Here is a 27,362-nt window from a genome sequence, read left to right as displayed (position 1 = left end):
CCCTGTGTGTCCTGGTAATCCCCCAGTAACTCCCCAGTCCCTCCCAGTGCCCCCTGATTCCCCCCAGTGTGTCCCAGTATCCCCCAGTAATCACTCAGTGCCCCTCAAAGGCCCCCAACTGTCCCCAACGTGTCCCCAGATGCCCTTGGCCTTTCTGTGAGTGTGGGAGGCAGTGTGTTTTTGTGGTCAAAGGGTCCAGGGGGGCTCCTGGGGTGAGATGGAGGGTTGTGGACATCAGGGATGGGTTTGGGGACAATGGGGACAGTGGGGAGGGGTTTGTGGACAGTGGAATTAAGGATGTCAAGGGGAGAGTTGGGGCCATGGGGAGGCCCTGGGGACATTGGAGACACCAGGGGGGGCTCGGGGTGTTAAGGGGGGAACTGGGGACACCAAGAGGGTCTTGGGGACACCAGAGGGGTCTCAGAAATCACCTGCTTGTGGAGCTGCCCCTCCCCACCCAAGCCCCTTTAACTCCCCCTAAATGTCCCCAACCTCCATTTTTCCTTTAATCTCCTCCTCCCATAGATCCCTTTGATGCCCCAATGCCCTCCAAACCCATTTTAACTCCCCTAAATGCACCCAAAGATCCCCAAAACCGCCCAAATCCCCATCCAACTACCCCCCAGATTGCCCTATTTCTCCTTCAGCCCCCCCTCAAATCCCTACCCCCCACCCCCCGCCAAAGAGGGATCACCTGGCACCCTGGGACAGGAACGCAGTGGGCTGTACTGGGGGCACTGGGCTGTACTGGGAGGGCACTGGGGGGGCTCAGGTGTCCCAGGACAACGTGGCCCAGCACCAGGAGAGATCCGGGGAGCAGCGAGGAGGTACTGGTCTGTCCTGGTCTGTCCTGGTCTGTCCTGGTCTGTACCCCGAATCCCCAAAGCCCCTCCCCAGCTCCCCCAGGACCCTCCCAGACCCCCAAGCCCCCCAGGCCCCCCCAGGCCCCTGAGTTGGTCCTGGTGCCCCTTGAGCATCTGCAGCTGCTGCAGAACCAGGCATTTCATCAGCAAATGTGCAGGTGACACCAAGCTGGGGGTGTGTTGATGTGCTGGAAGGCTCTGCAGAGGGACCTGGGTGAGGAAGAGTGTGTCAGCAGGAGCAAGGAGGTGATTGTTGGGCTGGACTGAGCGCTGGTGAGGCCACCCCTGGAGTGCTGTGTCCAGCTCTGGGCCCCTGAGTTGAGGAAGGCCCTGGAGGGGCTGGAGCAGGAGCAGAGAAGAGCAGCGAGGCTGGGGAAGGGAGTGGAGCACAAGTGGTGTGAGGAGAGGCTGAGGGAGCTGGGGGTGTTGAGGCTGGAGAAGAGGAGGCTCAGGGGAGACCTCCTGACTGTCTGCAAGTCTCTGCCAGGAGGTTGTAGCCAGGTGGGGGTGGGGCTGGTCTGCCAGGAAGCAGCAGTAGGACAAGAGGGCTGGGTCTTGAGCTGTGCCAGGGGAGGTTTAGGTTGGATATTAGGAAGCAATTTTATCCCAAGAGAGTAATCAGGCCTTGGAATGGGCTGGGCAGGGAGGGGGTGGAGTCAGCGTCCCTGGAGGTGTTGAAGGTGAGAGTGGATGTGGCCTCAGTGCCATGGTCTGGGAAGCACGGCGGGGTTGGATCAAGGGTTGGACTTGATGATCTCGGAGGTCTTTTCCAACGTGACTGATTCTGTGATTCTGTGATTCCCATTCCTATGGCAGCACATGCTTGAGGCTCTATCCCCAGGGTGATTGAGATGTCTGTCCATATCTATCTCCAAGGTTAGTCTGTAAATGTGTGGTGTTAGAAAAGCAGGCTAAGTTCTGGGATGGTTCTAGAAGGAGAAAAAAGCCCAGAGGCCAGTGCAAGCAGGCAGCCCTGAGCTTGCACATGATGTCCCCTCCCTGCAGGTTCCTATCCTTGAGCCCAGGCCCTGAGGTGAGGCTGAGAAGTGGCGCGGAGGTGAGCCCAGAGCTGTCCCTGAGGTGAGGCTGAGAATAAGTGCAAGGCAGAGGTGCTGCTGAGGAAGGAGAGCCCCGTGCTTGGGAAGAGACAGAAGCTGTGAGTGCCCATCCCTGAGAAGGTGCTGTGTCCATCCCCTGTGTGCCAGGTGAGCTGGGGCTTTGCTGCAGAGCTGCGGGCGCTGATTTGAGCATCTCCAAGTGTTGAGATGGTGGGCACCCAGGAACATAAACTGTGCCTGGCCACGGAGCCTGCAAGGAGGAGCAGAGACAGCAGTGTCAGTGTGGGGGGCCAGGTTGTCCCTGTACCTTCCCCTGCAGGCCCTGGCTGTCCCTGCTGAGCCCCTGTCCATCCCCATCAGGTCCCTGCCCGTCCCCCCGGGCTGAGCTCCCCCCAGGAAGTGCCGTGGAGCTGAAGCTGCTGCCATCCCCCCCCTGCAGCCGCTGCCCCAGCCAAGGGAGCAGCAAAGGCAGGGCCAGGAGCAGAGGCAGCAGCAGGGGAGCCCTGGGGGGGCCGGGAAGCTCTTGTGTGGGTCAGGAAAGAGGCGCTGGGCACGAGGCCGGGGCTGTGCTGAGCAGGCCCAGCCCTCACATCCCCCCAGCCAACACCGGCTGCCCGGGGGGCTTGGGAGGGACCCCCAGCCCGTGTGCCCCACACTCAGCTGGCAGAGAGAGAGCCAAGGGACCGGGTTACTTGCCTTTAACCCTGGAGAGTGGGGGAGGCTGGAGAGAGGAGGAAGCTGTGAGAGCCCTGAGAGCCTGGAGAGGGGGGAGCTCGGGCCTCCTGTGCCGAGCCAGCGGTCGGGGCCGTGCTGTTGGTGCCAAAGTGCCCCTGGTCAGGCTGAACCCAGAGCCCTCTCACGTGTCAGAGGGCCTGATCTGCTTCCTGCTCTCATTGCCCTGGGGCTGCCTCTGGTGTCCCGTGACCTATAGGGCTGTTTGGTTGCCTTGGGCACAGCCGGCCCTTGTGCAGGGCTGTGCCCTGGGTGGCACTTGAAGGTGGGCAGGAGGTATTTTTTGGGGGTGCCGGGCTGGGTTGGTGGCAGAGTCCCAGCGGTGGCTGGGGGGATGCGGGTCCCCCCCACGGTGGGGGTTGGTGTTTCTGGGTCAGGCCCCACCAGCTCCATTGTCAGCCCGGTGCCAGTGGGGGGGACACAGTGGGTTTGGGGCCCCCCGGGAGTGCCGGGGGTGGGTGTGGAGCCCGGGAGCTGCCGAGTGTGGAGGGCGGAGCGGGGCGATGCCGGAGCTGGGGGACCCCCGGCAGCCTGGAAAGGGGAGCACAGGGAAGGGAAAGCCCTGACAGTGGGGACCCCTGGGATCCCTGGGACAACAAAGTGGAGAACTTGGAGAGAGGGAATGTCTGGGAACTCGGCATCCCGAAGGCGAGAGTGAGAGGAGAAGCGACCCTTGGGTACCCCAACGCTCCCAGCATCCCTGAGTGGGACCCCCAGCATCTCAGAAAGGGAAGCTATTCCCAACTCCAGAAAGGACAGACCAGAGATGGATAAGTCCTGGGAGAATTTCTTTGGGTTAACCTTTGTATTTTGGAGTAATTTCTTAGCTGAACCTCAACTTTTTGCAGTTTGGGTGGATGAGGGTCTTCTTGCTATTTTTGAGAGGGTTTTTGCCTGAATCTCGGAGGTTTGGGTTTTTCTGGGCTGAATCTTGGTGTTTTTGGAGGTTTTTGTGGACACAGGATGCCTGGTGAGTTCTAGAGATGGACTTGGGCAGGAGGAACCCCCAAGCCAACGCACTCAGCCCTTGTTTTCCCCCCATCAGGATTTGTCCTTCCCAAAGCTTGGGCAGATGGAGGAGGAGGCTGCGAGGAAGAGGAAGATGCCTTGGGCCCCCCAGGCAGGTGAGGAGGAAGTCAGTGTCCCTTTGGGTGGGTGTTGTGCTGGCTCTGTCAGCCGAGCATGGCCCCGGCTGCAGGACAACCCCGCTGGCGCCGCCGTCCTGCCGGGGCCGGAGTTGGGGGGATGTCCTTGGCCTTCCCTGTGGGCCGGAGGCAAATCCCCTCCCTGTCCTTCTTGCTTCCTGCCCCAGGCCCCGAGCTGAGGACGGAGAACCCGGAGGACAAATCTCCCCGTGAGACCCTGGTGGGAGAGGCCGTTTTGAAGGGCTGCACGGCGCAGGAAGGCAGCGGGGAGGAAAAGGGCTGGAGATCCCCCCGCAGGAGGGGCTCCAAAGCCAGCCCAGGGTGCTCTGAGGAGGAAAGAGCCAGCCTGTGCTGGGAAGGCGGCCGGAGCTTGAGGGGGAGCTCTGAGCCGGTGGTCCCTGAGCAGCCTCCCAGCAGTGAGAAGCCCTTCAAGTGTTTGGAATGTGGGAAGAGCTTCAGGAAGAGCGCCCACCTGATCCGACACCAGCACATCCACACTGGTGAACGTCCCTACACATGTGGGGAATGTGGGAAGAGCTTCAGTAACAGCTCCAACCTCCTCACTCACCAGCACATCCACACGGGGGAACAGCCATACACGTGTGGGGAATGTGGGAAGAGCTTCAACCAAAGCTCCAACCTGATCCGACACCAGGCCATCCACACTGGAGAACGGCCCTACACGTGTGGGCAATGTGGGAAGAGCTTCAGTGACAGCTCTACCCTCCGCTCCCACCAGCACATCCACACTGGGGAACGGCCCTACAAGTGCTTGCAATGTGGGAAGAGGTTTCAGCGCAGCTCAACTCTCCTCAGGCATGAGCAGACACACACGGATGAGAGGCCCTTCCGCTGCACCGACTGCGGGAAAGGCTTCAGCCGGAACTTCACCCTCATCACCCACCGGCGCATCCACACCGGGGAAAGGCCCTACAAGTGTGGGGAGTGTGGGAAGAGCTTCACCCACAACTCTAACTTGACCTCACACAAACAGACCCACGGTAAGAGAAGCCCTACCAGTGCCCCAACTGTGGGAAGAGCTTCGGCCGCTGCTTCCACCCTGAATGAACCCCCTGATGGTGAGGCAACCCCTGGAGTCCAGTGACCATCAGTCCATCCCTTTCTACCACAAAGGTCCAGTCCCCTTTCCCATGTGCAAGTTCTTCCAACAGAACCCTTCTTGGGGGGTGTGTGGAGATTCCTGCCTTGGCTGGGGACCCCCCAAGGTCAGTCCTGGAGGTTGAGAGCAGAGATCTCCCCATGAGCGTTGGTCTGGGGGAGTTCCATCCATCTCTAATTAAGAATTATTGCTTTTGTGCCAGCTTGAGTAGAATTGCTTCAACAATTGCTTTAGCATAGAACACTGTCCTATCTTATCCTGTACTCCTGGTGGTTTTAGTGTTTCTATTGTGCAGTAAATAATTGTGATGAAGATCTTTTGTCTGATCATTTGTAACCCTAAATAACTCATTTCTATCAATAGATCTGATTTGCCATCATTAAAACCTGGGGGACAAAAGTGGTTCAGTCACACCTCTCCAATTCCTCTAAACTGAAAGTGTTGGCATAATCCAAGGCTGAGATTGGATCCAGAAGCCCCCAGCACCCCACAGGAAGTTGGGAGCTCAGGGGGCCACCCTTTTATGCCAACCCCTCTGTGCCCAAAGACCCCCATGGGACCGTTGGACCCACCAAACCACCCCTCCTTTTCCACCCTTCTCCCTGTTCCTCCCACTTTCCCATTGTCCCCTCAGTCCCCAGTTTCCCCCATGAACAGTTTTGGGGTCCCAACCCCCACTTTTTACCTCCTTTCCTTTGGTTGTTGAAGGATAAACTGAGGCTGCACACACAGAGTTCCATTGTGGGACTTGTACACTGACACTGTCCCGTGTCCCCTTTTATTCCTCTTCTCTTGTGAGCAGAACCCCGTGTTTGTCTTTTAGTCCATTGGAATTCCCAGCATGGCCCCAAAGCAGTGCCCTGATCCCACACATTCCCCTCCCCTCATGTGCTGGCTGCGTTCAGCCACCAGAGAAAAACACAGGCTGGTCGTGCAGGTTGGTTCAAGTGCATTTCCACTTGGAGAAACAACCTTCTGTCTCTCCAAGCACTCAGCCAAGGTCCATCCTCCCTTTGCATTCCCATGAACTCAGTGCAGGTGCCGAGTTACTCCGCTTGGTCCCACCTCTGCCCCTGTTTTGTTTGGACACACAGAGTTCACGGCCAAGAGGGCCAGGACCCGGCTCCTTGTCTTGGGGCTTGTCCCATGTGCTTCCTGAGGACTCGGAATATTGAAACCAGGCAGATTCTGAAACCCCTGCTCCTGATGCTGCCACAGTGCCCATACACTGGCACTGCAGGCATGGCCTGCACTGAATGGCAGCAGGAGCCGTGGCTGCGGCAGCTGCCGGGATTGCTGCAGAGATGATCCAAGCAATCAGCCCTCCACTGAGGATTTCTGCATTTCACGGTTTCCTTAATTCACTGTATCCTGCATCATCCTCCCAGCTTCTGCTTCCCTAGGAGCCCCAGTTTGGCTCTTCTGCCCATGGGAATTATTAATGATAAATGGAGGGTAGGTACGTTTTGATCTGTGATAACTCTGAAATAACAAGGATTACTTACAGGGGTGTTAAAGGTATTGTCAGTCACACAAATCACAACGTCAGGTGTGGCCAAGAAGGGATCTGAGTGACAAGGACACACTACGACTGAGTCATTAAGCCAGTCAGGAAGAGTTGGTAGATCCAGTGAATTCCAAGAACAGTGTCTTCCTGATGGGACATCCGGGCAGGGCTTGCTCTGCTCAGCATTCCCTGCCTCCTCCCAGGATTCTTGAGGGACAGCCTCTGCATCTGCAGGATCGGATTGCGGGCCGTGTCCACTCAGGATAAGGTTCCATCAGAGGGGCTGGAAGCCAGCAGGGTCCTGTGGGAGACAGAACACAAGCACAGCCCTTCCCCACACTGAACACGATAAGATCTTGTCATTAGGTGTCTTCTTGTGGGTTTTTATTCAGTACTCGTTGATCTAAATTCAAAAAACTGAAGGTAAATACAGCTCTGTCTACTTGGGGTGTCACATTCTTCCTTTTCTGTTTTAAAAGTATGGTTTTTAATACAGAGCACACATTTCTTGCACCTGGGATAGGCACAAGTGATAAGATCACATTTATTTCTTTTTGGTTTTCTGTCTTCTTTTATTTTCTCTTTTTTCTTTTTAGTTTTTTTCTTTTTCTTCTCTCTTTTTTTCTTCTTTTTTTCTTTTTTTTTCATTTTTTTCTTTTTTTCTATTTTCTTTCTTTTTTCCTCCTTTTTCTCTCGTTTTCCTTTTTTCTCTTTTCCTTTTTTTCCTTTCTTATTTCTCTTTTTTCTCCTTTTTCTCATTTTTATTCCCTTTTTTTCTTTATTTTTTTCTTTTTTTTTCCCTTTTTTTTATTTTACATTGTTTTCTATCAGTTGTATTTTCAAGGAAGATTTAAACACATATCAAAACAATCTCCATGTACCTATCTTATGACAACAGATAATCCAAAGCAGTGCCCTGATCCCACACATTCCCCTCCCCTCATGTGCTGGCTGTGTTCAGCCACCAGAGAAAAACACAGGCTACCACGCAGAGCATTCCAAGTGGTTTCCACTTTGGCAAACAGCACTCTCTGGATGGAAAACACCAGTCAAAGCCAAAACACTCCTTTTGGATCCTGATTAACTGAATGCAGCTGCTGCTGCCTTAACTTGTTCTCACAAAACTTCTCAGGGTTTCTTTGCTTCCAGGAGGCCCCACATGTCCCAATGGACCCTTGATTCCATGGGGTTCCAAACTGTCTCAGGAATACTTTGGTTCCATGAGGCCCTGCATATCCTGATGGCCCCTTGGTTCCATGAGGATGCACAGTCTCAGAATTCCTTGGCTTCAGTGAGGCTTTGTAGTGTCCCAATGGCCCCTTGACTCCAGGAGTTTCCATAGTGTCCCAATGGCCCCTTGGTTCCATGAGGTTCCAATTTGTCCATGGGTTCCCTTGGCTCCATAGGGCCCTGTAGTGCCAAACTGGCCCCTGGATTCCATGAGTTTCCACAGTGTCCTTGGGTCCATAGGGCCTTCAGTGTCACAATGCCTCTTTGATTTGCAGTGTCCCAGGGTTTCCTTGTTTCCATGAGGCACTGCAGTGATACAACGCCCCCCTGGTTCCATGAGGTTCCAAAATGTTTCAGGGTTCCTTTTGTTCTCCAAGGCCTCAGATGTTAAATGGTCCCCTGGTTCCACAAGATTTCACAGTGTCCCTTTGTTCCTTTCTTTCCATGAGGCCCTGCAGTGCCACAGTGGCCCCTTGATTCCATGAGGTTGCACAGTGTCATCACAGAGCTGAGCCCCCCCAGATGGAAGTTTGGGGGAGATTAGGAGGAACTGAGACAAAAAGGACTGGATATTTGGGGAAGGAAAGAGGGGCTTATCCAACAGAGGGGAACAATTTTTATGAGGTAAAACCAGGTTCAGTTAAGGCTGAGGGTGCTGAAACACTGACTGTGCAAACACTCCTGATGAACTTTTACACTGTTTCTGACCTCAAGCCCCAATCCAAAAGTGCTGCCGCACCCACTGAAAGGAATCCACTTCTCTAATCGCAACCTCAACCTGACCTCAAAGGCAAAGCCCAAACCCAGAACTCCAGACTCTTATTTGTCCTCTAATGCCCTCCCCAATCCCAAACCTGCATTGTTGGTATGAAAAGCCAAGCTTTAATCCTAACCCAGCCCAAAACCCTAATCATGAACCAGACACTGCCAGCAGAAAAACAAACCTCCCAAAGTTCTGCCTAATCCCCACCCTGAGCTCTAAACCCCAAGCCCTGACCATTCAGCACCCCCACAGCCCTTTGGAGCAGGGCAAGGACCTGGAAGGCTCAGAGCAGGCCCAGGGGGTTGGCAGAGGAATGGGAGGTGACCTGGATCTGCTCAGCTCTGCAGTGACCCCCAGGAGAAGGGCCTGGGCTCTGGGAGGGATGTCCTGTGGCACAGGGGCTCAGGATCCAAGTTCAGAAGGCCAAGTGCACATGGCAACAGCCAGAGCTGGTGCAGAGACATCAGGGAGGGTCTAGAAATGCTGCTGGGAGGGGTTGGGAAAGCAGGAGGGGTGTGTGCAGCCTGCAAGGCCAGAGCAGCAGCAGGGCCAGGGCAGGACAGCCTGCAGGAGAGATGGCCAAGGGCTCTGGCAGGGCTGCAAGGCCCAAAGGCACCCAGGCCTTTGTCCCCTTGCCTCTGGCAGCTGCCTCTGCCACTCAGGCCACCACAAGCAACTTGCCTGGCAGGTTCTGCCCTTGGTTTCTGCCTCGCCCCTCCCTCAGGAGCCTGGCAGGGGTTGCCCAGTTTTGGGCCTTTGTTGTTCCTCCCCCTCCCATCCCAGTGCCCCCCAAACAGCCCTGAGCCAGCCGGGAGGGACAGGATCTGCTGGGCCAGGGCCTGGGGCTCAGGCCTTGGCCTTTGTGCTCCACAAAACCAAGGCAGGCTTTGCTCAGCATTGCAGGGGCCTGCCCAGAGCCTTTGTCTGCCTGCACTCCTGGCCTCCAAGGAGCTGCTCCAAGGAGTCCCTGGGGAGGCTTTGTCAGTGCCTGCCCTCAGTGGGGCCCAGCAATGCTTCAAGGTACTTGGAGTTTGGCTTCTGACTTCTTCAGCAGCTGCTTCAATCTTCTCTCAGTACCTCAGGACCATGGACTGGGCTGCAAACACACCGTGGGGCTCATTAAAATCCAGAAATCCCTCAGGATCTCTTTGTCTTCCTTTAATTGTCTTCAAGGCCATTTCAAAACAATTCTTCAAAGTTTGTACTTTTTTTTTTTAGTTCAATTATGGATATTTTTTAAATCAGAGAGGAGGTGATAGAGGTGTTCTCCAAGTGATCTTGATGCTGAGTGTCTCCTCAGGAGATCCAGACTGACCCTGGATGATCAACCTTGCTCCTCACCCCCCAGCCTCACCAGTTCTGACATGGCCCATCTTGGACTGACAGATGATGCAACTCCAAACACACTGTGGGACCCATTAAAACACTGAAAAACAAATTATTTTTCTTCCTTTTATTGTCTTCAAGACTTAAACAGCTAATTGGAGTTGTTTTGTAGTTTAGCTAAGCAAGAAGATTTTAAAGCGGAAGTCACTAAAAATAATTTTTTTGATGAAAGGGAATGATTTACACAGAGCCTTGGGATGCAAGACGGTCAGAGCACAAAGGATTTGGATCCAAAGATAAGGGGGCAAAAGAGATTAGTAGCACTTAATCATTGACCAATTGAACAGTTATCAACTGGTTCAATAGCATTTGCTACAATTTTAACAGTGACTGAATTACAGATTCACAATAACAACATTCATCATCATCATGGCTGGGCTTCGCGAACGAAGATTTGGGAAGGCTCTATCCACATTTGTTACAGGCATGCTGGTGGCTAATGAAGCCAATACGAGACAGACATAACGGATTGCGAAAGGCACAGCAGAAGGACTCCTTAGATGGTATATTCTGCAAGACACGGTTCTTTCTGCGTTGTCTTTTCTCCTCAGGGGTGATCTTGCGTGCGTTCTCAAAAGCATCAGCAGCGTTATAGATGGTGTGTCTCCAGGCCTCCCGATTGGAGGCCAGAGTAGACCAGTTATGGTGATCAATATGGCCAAGGCTGAGATGTTGTTTCAGGGAGTCCTTGTATCTTTTCTTCGGGGCTCCTCTCATGCGGCAGCCAGTGGCAAGTTCACCATAGAGCACGATCTTAGGGAGGTGGTAATCCTTCATTCTGGAGACGTGCCCTGCCCATCGCAGCTGTGTTCTCAGCAACATGGCCTCAATACTTGTGATAGCTGCTTGCTCTAGAACAGATGTGTTGGTCACGTAGTCTGACCAGTGGATGTTTAGAATTGTGCGGAGGCAGCGTTGATGGAAGCGTTCTAAGAGACGCAGGTGGTGGTGGTAGATGACCCATGATTCGGAACCATATAAGAGAGTCGACAACACTATGGCTTTGTAAACACTGATCTTGGTACTTTTCTTCAAGTGTTTATTACGCCATACTCTTTTGTGGAGTTTTCCAAAAGCACTATATGCCTTTGCTAATCTGTTGTCTATCTCTCCGTCGATCTTACCATCCAAGGAGATGAGGCTGCCGAGGTAATTAAACTGTTGGACTGATTTGAGCTCTGATTCGCCAATGGCGATATGGGGATGATGGAAGACTTCCTGAGGTGCTGGTTGATAGAGAACTTCTGTCTTCTTTAAGCTGACTTCCAGCCCAAAGAGCTCAGCAGCGTCTGCAAAGCAAGATGCTAAAAGCTGCAGAGCTGCTTCTGTGTGTGCAACAAGGGCGGCGTCATCAGCATAAAGCAGCTCCTGGACAATATGGTTTAAGGTCTTGGTGTGGGCCTTCAGTCGCCTTAGGTTGAAAAGGCTTCCATCAGTACAGTATCGAATGTAGATACCATCCTGATCCTCGAGGTCTGCCGTGGCCCTTTGGAGCATCATGCTGAAAAAGACTGTATCCCAGTTCACAGAATCACAGAATTAATTAGGTTGGAAAAGATCTCTGAAATGATCAAGTCCAACTTATAACCCAACACCACCATGTCAACCAGACCATGGCATCAAGTGCCACATCCAGTTGTTTCTTAAACACCTCCAAGGACCCCCTCCCTGGGCAGTCCATTCCCATGTCTAATCACGCTTTCAGTGAAGAAAGGCTTCCTCATGTCCACCTGAAATCTCCCCTGGTGCAGCTTAAGACTGTGTCCTGTTGTCCTGTCACTTGTTGCCTGGGAGAAGAGGCTGACCCCCACTGGCTACAACCTCCTTTAAGGTGGTTGTAGAGAGTGACAAGGTCTCCCCTGAGCCTCCTTTTCTGCAGCTTAAACCCCCCCAGCTCCTTCAGCCGCTCCTCACAGGACATGCACTGCAGATCCTTCACCAGCTCTGTTGCCCTTCTCTGGACCTGCTGCAGCACCTCAATGTCCTTCCTAAACTGAGGGCTCCAGAACTGGCCGCAGAACTTGACGTGTGGCCTCCCCAGTGCTGAGTCCAGGGGGACAGTCACTGTTGTGAGAACGCTTTTGTTCCACGTTTTCACGGCGTTTGTGACAGATCAGATCAAGTGACCTTACGGGGATGGTTCTACCCCTGGCACAGGCCGTGCAAGCCCAGCAGTTGTTACAGGGGACGTGCTGAGGGAGAAAAGCGCCTCCGTGTGCGGAACAGCCGCGCTCCCGAGCGGCCCCGAAGGCCCCCGGCACCCGCTGCCAGGCAGCGCCGGGGGCGGGAGCTCCGGGATCGCCGCCGGGAGAGCGCGTCCTGCTCCCTGCGGCCCTTCCTGCCGGGCCGGAGCCGGCCGGGGGTGCCGGGCCGCCGCTGCCGGGGCCGGGAGCGACCGCGAGGCACCGCCGCCCGAGCCGCTCCTCGGGCGAGGCGAAGCCGAAGCGCCCCCGCCCCGGCTCCCCGCCCGCAGCGGGACGGTGAGTGCCCGCCCGGGGCACCCGCCGGGGCCGCCCCGCCTGGGCCCTGCGCGGCCCGGCCCCGCCTCGGGAGGGGCGGGAGCGGCGGGGGGGCCGCGGGACGGGCCCTGTGCACGGGCTGTGTCCGTGTGTGGGGACACGGCTGGGCGGGGGCACCGCGGGGTGTCCCTGGGCCATGGGCGTGTGTCACAGAACCGCGGGATGGGGCGAGTGGGAAGGGACCTTGAAGATCATCCAGTTCCAACCCCCCAACACCTGCAGTGGAAGGCTCGGAGCCTCGTTCCCCCTGGCCTTGAACACTGTCCTTCAGTGTGCAGGGATACATGGCTGTGTTTTGGTGCAGCGTTTGTACAGGTGTGTATATGCACACAGGCATTTCAGTGTGAAGCTGTGCAAGAGCCTCCCTGGGCACTGCCCTGTACCTTTGTATGTGTGTACACCTGTGCCTGTGGTTGTTTCCCGTGTGTAGAAGCTCATCCCATAAGCAGTTGCACACAATGTCATGTAAGGCAGGGCTCTGCTGACATCCTCCTGGGTAGTTTCAGTATTGCCATCTGAGGACTTCCCTTCTCTGATTTCACGAGCTAACTCCTGCAGTGCCAAGTTGTGGCAAGGCAGGGGCAGGAGCAAGAAAACCAGTCTCTCTGTCCAATACAGAAGGTGGGAGGGTGGGAGGGCAATTCCCTCTTGGGATGGATTCTTCTGACGAAGAGTGTTCTGTCTCTTTTGGACTGTAGGGTTGCTGTAGGGTTGCTGCCAAAGGTGTGTGCAGACGGACAGATAAACAAGGTCAAGATGACCAAGTATGAAATGATGAGGAAACACACGGCAGAACACTTTACAACTGTTGTAATCTTGGCCTGCCTGAAAAGAAGATGAAGAAAAAGTTTTAAGATTTGTCCTGTAATTTCATAGTCTTTTTTTTGACTTTAAAGTTTTTGAAGAAAACTAGGATGTTTTTGCAGCTCCTTCTGTTGTAAACTAATTTTAAAAGGTGAAAAAAGAACACAGAGGTCTTGAGTATTTGTCTCAGTAGTTAACAAAGTCCAGTGAAAGGTCAGTAATGGTTGGGATATTTCATTTTTTCATGGCTAGGCTTCGCGAACGAAGATTTGGGAAGGCTCTATCCACATTTCTTACAGGCACGTTGGTGACTTATGAGGCCAATACGAGACAGACATATCCGATTGCAAAAGGCACAGTAGAAAGACTCTTTAGATGGTATATTCTGCAGAACATAGTTCTTTCTGCATTGCCTTTTTTCCTCGAGGGTGATCCTGCGTGTGTTCTCAAAGGAGACAGCTGCGTTATAGACGGTGTTTCTCCAGACCTCCCGATTGGAGGCCAGAGTAGACCAGTTATGGTGATCAATATGGCCAAGGCTGAGATGTTGTTTCAGGGAGTCCTTGTATCTTTTCTTCGGGGCTCCTCTCTTGCGGCAGCCGGTGGCAAGTTCACCATAAAGCAGGATCTTAGGGAGGCGGAAAAACGAGAAGATGCAAAAAACGAGCTCGAGAGTCAGAGACACATCCTCATAGAGGTACAGGCAATGCTCTAACTTTATTCCAAAAATACACACATTATCAAGGGTCCTACAGGGTTCACATGCTCTATTCTAACTTTCTATTGGTTACATTTACTTTCACACACTATATCTATAACTTCATTGGCTCTACTAGCCAGGGCACATTTCCAGGTCCCCCCATCTTCTGGTTTCTCACACCCTGGATAACAACCTCCTTCCTTGTTTTCCTCTATGCAGCTTTCTGATATCTGCTGCTCAAGGACACACATCTGCTGCTGGAGAACACAGGTCCCTGCTGTCCGGCACACAGGCCGGATTTGTGCAAGCAGGCCTGATGCAGTATATGTCCTGCATCATCTAAGATTTTCTCAACAAGGCGGTGGTTGGTCCTTCATCCTTGAGACGTGCACTGCCCATTGCAGCTGTGTTCTCAGCAACATGGCTTCTATACTTGTGACTGCTGCTTGTTCTAGAACAGATGTATTGGTCACATAATCTGACCAGTGGATGTTTAGGATTGTTCAGAGGCAGCGTTGATGGAAGCGTTCTAGGAGACGCAGGTGGTGGTGGTAGATGACCCATGATTCAGAACCATACAAGAGAGTAGACAGCACTATGGCTTTGTAAACACTGATCTTGGTACTTTTCTTCAAGTGTTTATTACGCCATACTCTTTTGTGGAGTTTTCCAAAAGCACTATATGCCTTTGCTAACCTGTTGTCTATCTCTCCGTCAATCTTACCATCCAAGGAGATGAGGCTGCCTAGGTAATTAGGCATTATCACTGGAACCCGACAACAAAAATTTCTGTGGAAAATCACAATTTTCCTCCCAGAAGATTTTTCTACCCAGTGAAGAGACTCTCTGAGTAAAATACCTAATTAATATTTGTCAGTGCAACCTACACAAGCCTACACATGGGTCTCTTGTGTTTGCCACTGGGTGGTGTGGGGAGAGAAGTGGTCACAGTGTTTTTCCCAGTCCCTTATTTTACTGGTAGAGAATCTGTATGGCTTTTTAGCACTATTAAACCCAAATATAACTCCAGGTATGTTTGATTAGAACAATGAATAAACTCTCTGATTGAAAATCAGAATTAGTGTTCCCATTGTTGCCAGTAAACACTTTGATGGATGGCTTGAGCTCCAAAATACATCTGAGATACTGTTGTTGATACTTAAATTTGTCATTTTGGCAATATCAGCTGAAGACCAGGAAACTTTGTTCTCCTCACCACAACCAACTCCCATATTAGTCTATTAGATTTTTATGCTGATTTTGCCAGTTCAAGTTAATGTCTGTTTTCTAATGTTGCAGCAAATCCAAAGACAATTTAGATATGCCAGCAGGTTGTCTTCTCCCAAGAGCTTGTTCAATCCCACTGGATTTTTGGGATTCATAAAAGTGTCATTTAAACAGCTGTTTGGATTGGCAACACCAGGAAATTTTAGGATTTTTTCCAAAACACATCTGCTGAATGCAGTTTGATCCTTTTCTAGTAGTTTGTAATTGCATTGTCTGAAAATTTGACTGCAAGCCAGCAGGTTAACTGAAAAGCAGAGTTTCAGGTTTATTTTAGGTATGTGATGACTTTGGCAACCAGTGATGAGTTGTGCCAACATGGTCCCAACTGCCCTCAGAATGCTCCCAGTCACTCCCAGTATGACCCAGCCACCTTCACTGTGGGCCCAGTTGCTCCCAATATGATCCCAGTTGTGCCCAGCATGGTCTCAGTTGCTCCCACTTCCTCCCAGTGTGATCCCAGTTGCTCACAGTTGTCCCCAGCAGGGTCCCAGTACCTCCCAGTTCCTCCCAGTGTGATCCCAGTTGCTCCCAGTTGTCCCTAGCAGGGTCCCAGTAGCTCCCAGTATGATCCTGGTCTGATCCTAGTATGGTCCCAGTATGATCCCTGTACGATTGCAGTTGCCCCCTGCATGGTCCCAGTTTCTCCCAGTTGCCTCCAGCATAGATCCAGTCAATCCAAGTATGATCCCAGTCTTCCCCCAGCATGGTCCCAGTCAATCCCAGTTGCCCCATTGTAGATCCAGTCACTCCCAGTTGCTCCCAGTTGCCCCCAGCATGGTGCAAGTCACTCCCAGTGTGGTCCCAGTCACACCCAGTATGGTTGCAGACACTCCCAGTATATCCCAGTTGCCCTCAGCATGCTCATAGTCACACCCAGTTACTTCCACTTGCCCCAAGATGGTTCCAGTTTCCATCAGTGTGATCCTGGTCACTCCCACTCACTCCCAGTTTATGCCAGTTGCCTCCAGCATGCACCCTGTCACTCCCAGTTACTCCCAGTTGCTTCCAGCAGGATCCCAGTTGCTCCAAGGATGTTCCCGGTTGGCTTCCAGCCTGGCCCCACTGGCTCCCAGTTCCCCCCTGCGTAGTTCCAGTCACTCCCAGTTTGATCCTGGTCCCTTACAGTCACTCCCACTATAATTCCAGTATGGTGCTGGTCACTCCCACTATGATCCCAGTCACTGCCAGTCACTCCCAATAGGATCCCAGTTGCCCCCAAGGTGGTCCCAGTTGCTCCCAGCCACCCCCAGGATGGTTCCTTTCACTCTCAGGGACTCCCAGTCTGAGTCCAGTATGGCCCCAGTCACTCCCACTCACTCCTTGGAGGAGGCCATTTGCCCCTTGCATGGTCCCAGTATGATCCCAGTATTATCTCAGTATGATCCCAGTATGAGTCCAGTCATCCCCAGTATGATCCCAGTAACTTCCAGACACTTCCAGTACTAATCCAGTTTGATCCCACTCATCCCCAGTATGGCTGCAGTCCCTCTCACACACTCCCAGTAGTATTGTAGTCACTCCCAGTAAGACCCCAACAGGACCCCAGTAGGGGCACAGCTGTTCCCAGTATGATCCCAGTTGCCCCCAGCATGGTTTCAGTTGCTCCCATTCACCCTTACTATGGTTTCAGTCACTCCCAGTATAATCCCAGTCACTCCCAGCCACTCCTTGTATATCCCAGTTAACCTCAGCATGCTCCCAGTCACTCCCAGTATGTTCCCAGTCAGTCCCAGTGTGATTCCAGTCACTCCTGGTCTCTCCTAGTATATCCCGGTTGCCCCCAGTATGGTCCCACTCACTCCCAGTTGCTCCCAGTAGCTTCCAGCATGATCCCAGTTGCTCACAGCCACTCCCAGTCACCCCCAATGGGGTCCTAGTGCCTCCCAGTATGATCCCAGTCAATTCCAGCATGATCCCACTTGCTCCCAGTATATCCCAGTTGCGCCAACATGGTCCCAACTGCGCTCAGAATGCTCCCAGTCACTCCCAGTATGACCCCAGCCACCTTCACTGTGGGCCCAGTTGATCCCAATATGATCCCAGTTGTGCCCAGCATGGTCCCAGTTGCTCCCACTTCCTCCCAGTGGGATCCTAGTAGTTTCCAGCTGCCCCTAGCATAAAACCAATTGCTCCCAGTATGATCCTAGTCTGATCCAGTATGATCCCAGTACAATCACAGTTGCCACCAGTATGATACCAGTGACTTCCCGACACTTCCAGTATGAAGCCAGTTTGATCCCACTCATCCCCAGTATGGCTGCAGTCCCTCTCACACACTCCCAGTATTATTGCAGTCACTCCCAGTATGACCCCAGCATGACCCCAGCAAGGGCCCGGTTGCTCCCAGTATGATCCCAGTAGCCCCCAGTGTGGTTCCAGTTGCTCCCAGTCACCCCTACTGTGGTTCCAGTCACTCCCAGTATATCCCAGTTGCCTCCAACGTGCTGCCAGGTGCTCCCAGTATGATCCCCGTTGCCCCAGTTCTGGTCCCACTGGATCCAGTCCAGGTCTCGGTGTATCCCGGTGTTCCCCCTGTCCCCCCACCCCGGTGTCACCCCCTTTTCTCTCCCCACAGAGCTCCTGAGCTGGCGGCAGCCGCAGCCCCTCCCCAGGGCCTTGGGCACAGACTGGACCCCCCCCCTGTCCCCTTGAGGATTTTGGGGGGTTGTGTGTCCCCCCCTCCCCTGCTGCCACTCTGCCTCTGCCCGGCTGCTCCCAGTGATCCCAGTAAAGCTTCCCAGTTCTCCCCAGTCCTGGTTATTGGGGGGCAATGGGGAGAGGCTTTGGGGGATCCTGAGGAGTGGAGCCAAGTTGGGGGGGGCAAAACTAGCCCCGAGATGGATCAGGAATGGGGACTCCCTTTGTTCCCCCTGTGTCAACCCCCTCTGGGAGGGTCTTGGTGAGGCACCTGCCCCTTAAAAGGCACCCAGCTCACCCCAAAAGGTGCTGAGACCCCCCTAAATCTTCCCACACGCCCCAGAGAACCCCCCAAACATACTCAGAGCCCACCCAGGATCCCACCTAAACCCTTTTTTTTTGGGATGCTGGGACCCCAAACTGAGTTGGAGGGAGCTGGGGATTGGGGGATGATGTGGAAGATGTGAGAGGAGGGGAAAAATGGGGGTTGGGACCCCCAGAGTAATGGGGGGGTGGGGTGGGGATTGAGAGGACCATGGAAAAGTGGGAGGAACAGGGAGAAGGGTGGAAAAGGGGAGAGGTGTGGTGGGTCAGATGGTCCCATGGGGGTCTTTGGGCACAGGGGGTTGGCAAAGGGGGATGGCCCCCTGAGCTCCCAACTTCCTGTGGGGTGCTGGGGTCTGCTGGATCCAATCTCAGCCTTGGGTTATGCCAACACTTTCAGTTTAGAGGAATTACAGAGATGTGACTGAACCACTTTTGTCCCCCAGGTTTTAATGATGGCAAATCAGATCTCTTGATAGAAAGGAATTATTTAGGGTTACAAATGATCAGACAAAAGATCTTCATCACAATTATTTACTGCACAATAGAAACACTAAAACTACCAGGAGTACAGGATAAGATAGGACAGTGCTCTACACTAAAGCAATTGTTGAAGCAATTCTACTCAAGCTGACACAAAAGCAATAATTCTTAATTAGAGATGGATGGAACTCTCCCAGACCAACGCTGGTGGGGAGATCTCTGCTCTCAACCTCCAGCAGTGACCTTGGGGGGTCCCCACCCAAGGCAGGAATCTCCACACACCCCCCAGGAAGGGTTCTGTTGGAAGAAGCTGCCCCTGGGAAAGGGGACTGGCCCTTTCTGGTAGAAACCTCAGTTCGCTCAAGTGCAAAGGGCCGATATGGAACCCCCCCGTCCCCCCCCAAAAAAAGGACAAGACAACTGGGGAAGGAAAGAGGGGCTTGGCTAACAGAGATCAAAGATTTCATGAGGTAAAACCAGGTTCAGTTCAGGCTGAGGGCGCTGCGGCCCCGCCCGTGTAAACATTCCTGACGGGAGCGCGGCGGGCGGAGGGCGGGCGGAGGGCGGGGCCGCGCCCTGATTGGCTGCGGCGGGGGTCAGTAAAAGCGTTGCGCGCGCAAAGCGCCGTATTGGCTGCCGGGAAACCAAGATGGCGGAAGGTAGGGCTTAGCTGTCAGAGGTGGCGGGGCCTGCTGGAGAGCGGGGCTCTGGGGATCCCCTCGGGGGCTGCGGGGGGCGCGGCTGTGGGTGGAAAGGCTGGAGGGCTCCGCAGGGTTTAGCCGAGGGGTTCGGGGGTTCCCGAGGGGCAGAGCGCGGGGCCTGGAAGCCGCGCGGGGGGGGGGGGCTTTGTCAACGCCCTGGCTGCACTGCGCAGGCGCGCCGGCGGAGTACTCAGGAGGGAACTGCAACTCCCATGAGGCCCCGCGCGACCCGCCATTACTTTTTCCGCCACAGCGCTCCTGCCGGCTCGGCGAACCGACCCCAGGGAAAGGGGATCCCAGAGACCCCCCCCGAACCCCAGAGACCCCCAACACTCAGCACACAGAGACCCCAAAGGGGGGGGAGTGGGGGTCCCCTACAGCCCAGCAGTGTGTTCCGGGGGTACCCAGCCCCCAGGGGCGGGGTCCTAGGGATGCCCCCCAAAGTCTGGGGGGGAGATGTACCACATCCAGGCAAGGGGATCCCAGTGCCCCCAGTATAGGCCACTGACCTCTCAGTGACCTTCAGTACAGCCCAGTAACCCCCTCAGTGACTACCCAGTGTGTCCCAGTGACCTCCCACTGCCCCCAGTATGGCCCAGTGATTCTCCAGTGAGCACCCAGTAACCCCCAATATGGCCCAGTAACCTGCCAGTGTCACCTCGTGTGTCCTGATAATCCCCCAGTAACTTCCCAGTCCCTCCCAGTGCCCTTCCAGTGTCCCTTAGTAACCCCCCAGTCCCTCCCAGTGCCCCCTGGTTCCCCCCAGTGTGTCCCAGTATCCCCCAGTAATTCCCCCAAAGCCCCCCAACTGTCCCCAACGTGTCCCCAGATGCTCTTGGCCTTTCTCTGAGCGTGTGGAGGGGGCATTTTTGGGGTCAGGGGGTCCAGGGGGGCTCCTGGGGTGAGATGGAGGGTTGGGGACATCAGGGATGGGGTTTGGGTACAGTGGGGAGAGTGAGGAGGGGTTTGTGGACAGTGGAATTGGGGGTGTCAAGAGGGGAACTGGAGTGATCCAGAGGCCCTGGGGACATTGGATACACCAGGGGACATTGGTAACACCAGGGGAGTTCCGGGGTCTTAGGGGAGGAAATTAAGGACACCAAGAAGGTCTTGGGGACACCAGGGGGGTCTCAGGACTCACCTGAGTGTGGTGCTGCCCCTCCTATTTACCCGCAGACATCATTAACCCCACCCAAATGTCTCCCAACCCCCATTTTCCCTTTAATTGCCTCCCCCTACAAATCCCTTTGCCCTCTCAACACCCCTTTTAACTCCCCTAAATGCACCCAAAGCCCCCCAAAACACCTCAAATCCCCATCCAACCCCTCCCCCCGATCCCCCCAAATCTCCCCCAGCCCCCCCTGAAATGCCTCCAACCCCCCCTAAAGATGGATCACCCGGCACCCTGGGACAGGAACAGACTGGCCTGTACTGGGGGCACTGGGCTGTACTGGGAGGGCACTGGGGGGGGCTCAGATGTCCCACAACAACATGGCCCAGCTCCAGGAGAGATCTGGAGAGCAGTGAGGAGGTACTGGTCTGTCCTGGTCTGTCCTGGTTTGTACCTCCAATCCCCAAAGCCCCTCCCCAGCTCCCCCAGGACATTCCCGCACCCCAAAGCCCCTCAGGCCCCCCCTGGTCCTGCTGCCCCTTGAGCATCTGCAGCTGCTGCAGAACCAGGCATTTTATCAGCAAATGTGCAGGTGACACCAAGCTGGGGGGTGTGTTGATGTGCTGGAAAGCAGGAGGGCTCTGCAGAGGGACCTGGCCAAGCTGGATCCATGGGCTGATTGCAAGGGGATGAGGTTCCAGCAGGCCAAGGGCCGGGTCCTGCCCTTTGGCCACAAGAAGCCCCGTCAGTCCCCCGGACTGGGGCCAGAGTGTCTGGAGAGCAGGCAGGCAGAAAGGGAGCTGGGAGTGTGGATGGACAGGAAGCTGAAGAGGAGGCAGAGTGTGGCCAGGTGGCCAAGAGGGCCAATGGCTGGTGTCCTGTGTGAGGAAGAGTGTGTCAGCAGGAGCAGGGAAGTGATTGTTGGGCTGGAGTGAGCACTGGTGAGGCCACCCCTGGAGTGCTGTGTCCAGCTCTGGGCCCCTGAGTTGAGGAAGGCCCTGGAGGGGCTGGAGCAGGTGCAGAGAAGAGCAGCGAGGCTGGGGAAGGGAGTGGAGCACAAGTGGTGTGAGGAGAGGCTGAGGGAGCTGGGGGTGTTGAGGCTGGAGAAGAGGAGGCTCAGGGGAGACCTCCTGACTGTCTGCAAGTCCCTGCCAGGAGGTTGTAGCCAGGTGGGGGTGGGGCTGTTCTGCCAGGAAGCAGCAGTAGGACAAGAGGGCTGGGTCTTGAGCTGTGCCAGGGGAGGTTTAGGTTGGATATTAGGAAGCAATTTTTTGTCTAGAGAGTAATCAGGCCTTGGAATGGGCTGGGCAGGGAGGGGGTGGAGTCAGCATCCCTGGAGGTGTTGAAGGTGAGAGTGGATGTGGCATCAGTGCCATGGTCTGGGAAGTACAGCGGGATTGGATCAAGGGTTGGACTTGATGATCTCGGAGGTTTTTTCCAACCCAGCTGATTCTGTGATTCTCTGATTCCCATTCCTATGGCAGCACATGCTTGAGGCTCTATCCCCAGGGTGATTGAGATGTCTGTCCATATCTATCTCCAAGGTTAGTGTGTAAATGTGTGGTGTTAGAAAAGCAGGCTGAGTTCTGGGCTGGTTGTAGAAGGAGAAGGAAGCCCAGAGGCCAGTGCAAGCAGGCAGCCCTCAGCTTGCACCTGATGTCCCCTCCCTGCAGGTTCCTGTCCTTGAGCCCAGGCCCTGAGGTGAGGCTGAGAAGTGGCGCGGAAGTGAGCCCAGAGCTGTCCCTGAGGTGAGGCTGAGAATAAGTGCAAGGCAGAGGTGCTGCTGAGGAAGGAGAGCCCAGTGGTGAGGAAGAAGTGAAGCTGTGAATGCCCATCCCTGAGCAGGTGCTGTGTCCATCCCCTGTGTGCCAGGTGAGCTGGGGCTTTGCTGCAGAGCTGCGGGCGCTGATTTGAGCGTCTCCAAGTGCTGAGATGGTGGGCACCCAGGAACACAAACTGTGCCTGGCCACAGAACCTGCAAGGAGGAGCAGAGACAGCAGTGGCAGTGTGTGGGTCCAGGTTGTCCCTGTGCCTTCCCCTGCAGGCCCTGGCTGTCCCTGCTGGGCCCCTGTCCATCCCCATCAGGTCCCTGCCCGTCCCCCCCGGGCTGAGCTCCCCCCAGGAAGTGCCGTGGAGCTGAAGCTGCTGCCATCCCCCCCCTGCAGCCGCTGCCCCAGGCAAGGGAGCAGCAAAGGCAGGGCCAGGAGCAGAGGCAGCAGCAGGGGAGCCCTGGGGGGGCCGGGAAGCTCTTGTGTGGGTCAGGAAAGAGGCGCTGGGCACGAGGCCGGGGCTGTGCTGAGCAGGCCCAGCCCTCACATCCCCCCAGCCAACGCCGGCTGCCCGGGGGGCTTGGGAGGGACCCCCAGCCTGTGTGCCCCACACTGAGCTGGCAGAGAGAGAGCCAAGAGACAGGGGCAGGGCCACGGGTGAGGGACAGGCAGGGCCATTGCAGGGCCACGGTGAGGGCACAGCCTGTGGCAGCAGAGCTGCCCAGGGCTGGGGGCAGCCGAGGGTGTTGGGACCAGGCAGTGCTGGGGCCGAGCAGAGCACGAGGCCTTTTGCATACCTTTAGAGCAGCCTCCCACTTGCCAGCCCCGCCCTGGTGGGGTGACACTGTCCCCTCCCTACAGGACACTCCCCCAAACCTCTTTGGGGGGCCCTTTTGTGTCTATTCCTGGTTGCTGATTCCTGCTGGGGACCTGAGGGAGCCTCTACAGTCCCATGCATGGGGCACCATCTCCTCTCCAGAGCTTGACTCACTGCAGACTTTGCAGGGAAGTCTGTGCTGGCAACTGCATCCTGAGCCCAAGGGCAGTTTCTATGCCCGAGTGCTGATCCATCCTGGGGACCCAAGGGATCCTCTGCCATTCCATCCATGCAGCAGGAGTCACCCTCCTGCCCTTGACTCCCTGCAGAGGAACAAGTGCCATCTCTCTGTTTGGGAGAAGCCAGATGCTGCCCCTGGGCCATCAGAAGTGGTGCTGAAGCCTCTTTCATCCCAGCCCCGGGTGCAGTTTTCTCATCCCCTCACTGAGTGCCTGGTCCCCCAACCGGCACTGACCAACCAGGGCGTTTGGCACACTTGGTTTGGTGGCTTGGAGAAACAGCCCCAGGCTGGCAGGGGGCCAGATAACCTCGAGGAACAGCCCTGGCGAGGTGCCCTCACTGTCAGGGGACCAGGGGATCGCTGCTCCATGGAACCAGCTGGAGCTCTGGGTGAACCTGAGCTGAAGGGCCTGTGACCTGTGGATGAGTCCAGGATGGTGCAGAGACCCCCCTGCAGCCCGGGAGGAGCCCACGCTGGAGCAGGGGATGCCCAAAGGAGGTTGAGAGCCCATGGGAAGCCCCTGCAGAGCCATGGGAGCAAAGTCCTGGTTTCCAGGGCTGCCCCCCCGCCCCAGTTTATTGGGTTTAGGTGCAAACTGCAGCAGGGCCGTCCCTTGGCAGCAGCCGGTGCCGTGACACTGGCTCGGAGATGTGCCAGCCCAGGAGGGACTGAGGGCAGGGGGGTTCGTAGGGACCACCCAGGGCCCCTCGCTGCCCACTGGTGGAGAAAAGAAGACAATGCCAGGAGGAAGGAACTGGCTGGCCCAGAGGCACAGGAGGGAAGTCAGGCACTCTGAGCCATACCTGGGGGAAGGAATTGCAGCAGGGGGAGATTGGCACCACCGACTTCTTGAGCACCTCCTCAGCAGGGCCCCCAGACTGTGATGGAGGGAAGAACTGCAGCTGTGACTGATGGGCACAGGGAGGAGAGAGACAGTCAGCAAAGGGGGCTGGGAGCGGGAAGGGATAAGCTGAGAAGGTGACGGGATAAAGAACTTGTGTTGAGGTTTCTTAGTCAGTTGGAGCAATTTTGTGGCACTGCTCGGCTCCGCGGGGCTGGGGAGGTGGCAGCGGGACACCCTAACCCACAGCCCCCAAGGACCCCCAGAAACATTCAGAGCCCACCCAGGACCCCACCCAGCCCCTTTTCTGGGGGGACTTCTCTGGGCACTGGTGGTGCTGGGAGCCCCCCCGGCTGCGGGCGAGAAGCTCTCGGGTGAGTGGGGGGTGGGAAGGGGGAGGTCGGTGGGAAAAGGGGGGTCAGAGGAGATGAAATGGGTGATGGGAACCCAAACTCAGTGGGAGGGAAGTGGGAACCCCCTAAAAGTGGAGAGGAGAGGGGCTCTGAGGTTTGGGGGATAATGGGAAATGGGTGGGAGAGGTCAGAAGGGTGGGGGAAGCAGAATGTGGGACCCTGAACCTGAGCATGAGGGGGTGGGGATTGGGGGGATGATGTGGGAGAGAGAGGAAAAAAGTGGGGGTTGGGACCCCAAAAGTGATCCTGGGCAGGCTGGAAATTGAGGGGACCATGGAAAAGTGGAAGGAACAGGGAGAAGGGTGGAAAAGGGGAGGTGGTCTGGACAGTCTGACAGTCCGATGGGAGTCTTTGGGCACAGGGGATTGGCAAAGGGGGGTCCCCCTCTGAGCTCCCAGCTTTCTCTGGGGTACTGGCGCTGCTGGATCCAATGTTCTCAGGGCACAGACTCTTTGGGCCAAAGAGTCCTAAAACACTTGGCACAGACTACATTTTACCACCATCTGTTCTCCAACTACTCTGCTGGTTCAGAGTGGCACAGTAGGACAGTGGTGACCCCTGGGATCCCTGGGACAACAAAGTGGAAACCCTGGAGAGGGGGAATGTCTGGGAACACAGCACCTTGAAGGTGAGAGTCACAGGAGAAGGGACCATTGGGACCCTCAACACTCCCAGCATCCCTAAGTGGGACCCCCAGCATCCCAGACAGGGGAGACCCTCTGAACCCCAGAGGGGAGAGACAAGAGAGGGGGAACTTCTGGGTAAGATTTTTTGGGCTGAATCTTGATATTTTGGAGTATTTTTTTTCTGAATCTCAACTTTTTGCAGTTTGAGGGGGGTTCATCTCTAGATTTCTGAGGGGTTTTTTGCCTGAATCTCAGTTGTTTTGGTTTTTCTGGGCTAAATCTTGGTGTTTTTGGAGGTTTTTATGGACACAGGGTGCCTGATGAGTTCTAGAGGTGGACTTGGGCAGGAGGAACCCCCAAGCCAATGCGCTCAGCCCTTGTTTTCCCCCCATCAGGATTTGTCCTTCCCAAAGCTTGGGCGGATGGAGGAGGAGGCTGCGAGGAAGAGGAAGATGCCTTGGGCCCCCCAGGCAGGTGAGGAGGAAGTCAGTGTCCCTTTGGGCGGGTGTTGTGCTGGCTCTGTCAGCCGAGCATGGCCCCGGCTGCAGGACAACCCCGCTGGCGCCGCCGTCCTGCCGGGGCCGGAGTTGGGGGGATGTCCTTGGCCTTCCCTGTGGGCTGGAGGCAAATCCCCTGCCTGTCCTTCTTGCTTCCTGCCCCAGGCCCCGAGCTGAGGACGGAGAGCCCGGAGGACAAATCCCCCCGTGAGACCCTGGTGGGAGAGGCTGTTTTGAAGGGCTCCCCGGCGCAGGAAGGCAGCGGGGAGGAAAAGGGCCGGAGATCCCCCCGCAGGAGGGTCTCCAAAGCCATCCCAGGGTGTTCTGAGGAGGAAAGACCCAGCCTGTGCCAGGAAGGTGGCCGGAGCTTGAGGCAGAGCTCTGACCTGGTGGTCCCTGAGCAGCCTCCCAGCAGGGAGAAACCCTTCAGGTGCTTGGAATGTGGGAAGAGCTTCAGCCGGAGCACCACCCTCCTCAGCCACCAGCACATCCACACTGGGGAACGACCCTACACGTGTGGGGAATGTGGAAAGAGCTTCAGACGAAGCTCCACCCTCCGGAAACACCAGCAGATCCACACTGGGGAACGGCCCTACATGTGTGGGGAATGTGGGAAGAGCTTCAGGGACAGCTCCAACCTCCTCACCCACAAGCGCATCCATACTGGGGAACGGCCCTACACATGTAGGGAATGTGGGAAGAGCTTCAACTGCAGCTCCCACCTACGCAACCACCATCGTATCCACACCGGGGAATGGCCCTACGCGTGTCAGGAGTGTGGGAAGAGCATCAGTGACATCTCCACCCTTCACAGTCACCAGGGCATCCACACTGGGGAACGACCCTACACGTGTGGGGAGTGTGAAAAGAGCTTCAGGACGAGCTCCAGCCTCCTTGCCCACCAGCGCATCCACACTGGGGAACGGCCCTACAAGTGTGGAGAATGTGGGAAGAGGTTTCAGACCAGCTCACATCTCCTCCAGCACCAGTGGACACACACGGATGAGAGGCCCTTCCACTGCACCGACTGCGGGAAGGGCTTCAACCAGAATGGCAACCTCATCTTCCACAAACTCATCCACACCGGGGAACGGCCCTACAAGTGCTTGCAATGTGGGAAGAGGTTTCAGACCAGCTCACATCTCCTCAGGCATGAGCAGACGCACACGGATGAGAGGCCCTTCCGCTGCACCGACTGCGGGAAGGGCTTCAAGCAGAATGGCAACCTCGTCACCCATCAGCGCATCCACACCGGGGACAGGCCCTACAAGTGTGGGGAGTGTGGGAAGGGCTTTGCCCAGAGCTCTGCCTTGACAAGACACCAACGGACCCACCGGTAAGAGAAGTGCTACGAGTGCCCCGACTGCGGGAAAAGCTTTGACTGCTGCTGCAACTCCATCAGCCATTGAAGGACCTCCATTGGGTGATCCGCAGGGACCCACGTTGGACACAGACCTGTTAACCCACGTTCCAGGTGATCCATGCTGGGCATACACCTGGTGACCTCTGTGTCCTGCCCCTGTCCCAACCCCCCTGACAGTGAGGGTGACCCAGGGTCTTGTTAACTGATCCCTTGGGGAAGATTAGAGTTAGTTTATCTATATATCTATCTATATATGTAGGGTTCAGTTTAGATCAATTTTGTTTCCCTGTAAAGTAGGTTTGGGGCAGTTTTGGCTCCTGTCTATAGTGATAAAAAACCATAAAAATAACACTTCCTTTCTCTGGCTCCTAGCCCAGCCTGTCCCCTCCAGGGGTGGGTGCTCCTCCCCTTCCCCGGGTGGTTCC

The 27,362-nt window shown here is 55.5% G+C and overlaps 1 protein-coding gene across 2 annotated transcripts; it reads left to right on the top strand.

Moving 5' to 3' along the window:
• The first annotated feature begins 1,851 nt into the window (after positions 1 to 1,851).
• LOC135405295 (zinc finger protein 436-like) lies at positions 1,852 to 27,362 on the top strand. 2 transcript variants are annotated; one of them, XM_064639963.1, is made up of 2 exons: positions 1,852 to 2,068; positions 25,473 to 27,362. In XM_064639963.1, the coding sequence occupies exon 2, from the start codon at positions 25,610 to 25,612 to the stop codon at positions 26,912 to 26,914; it is 1,305 nt and encodes a 434-aa protein (XP_064496033.1). In that variant the 5' UTR covers positions 1,852 to 2,068; positions 25,473 to 25,609; the 3' UTR covers positions 26,915 to 27,362. The 2 variants fall into 2 exon arrangements, with proteins under 2 accessions (XP_064496033.1, XP_064496034.1); XM_064639964.1 differs by lacking the exon at positions 1,852 to 2,068 and adding an exon at positions 21,765 to 22,242.

Source organism: Pseudopipra pipra, chromosome W (genome assembly GCF_036250125.1).
Source record: "Pseudopipra pipra isolate bDixPip1 chromosome W, bDixPip1.hap1, whole genome shotgun sequence".
NCBI lineage: Eukaryota > Metazoa > Chordata > Aves > Passeriformes > Pipridae > Pseudopipra > Pseudopipra pipra.
Note: the sequence above shows the minus strand (reverse complement) of the source record. Positions and strands in the feature narration are given on the sequence as shown.

Excerpts from the sequence above, each read along its gene's own strand:
- LOC135405295 (XM_064639963.1), top strand. The coding sequence starts at position 25,610 with ATGGCCCCGGCTGCAGGACAACCCCGCTGGCGCCGCCGTCCTGCCGGG.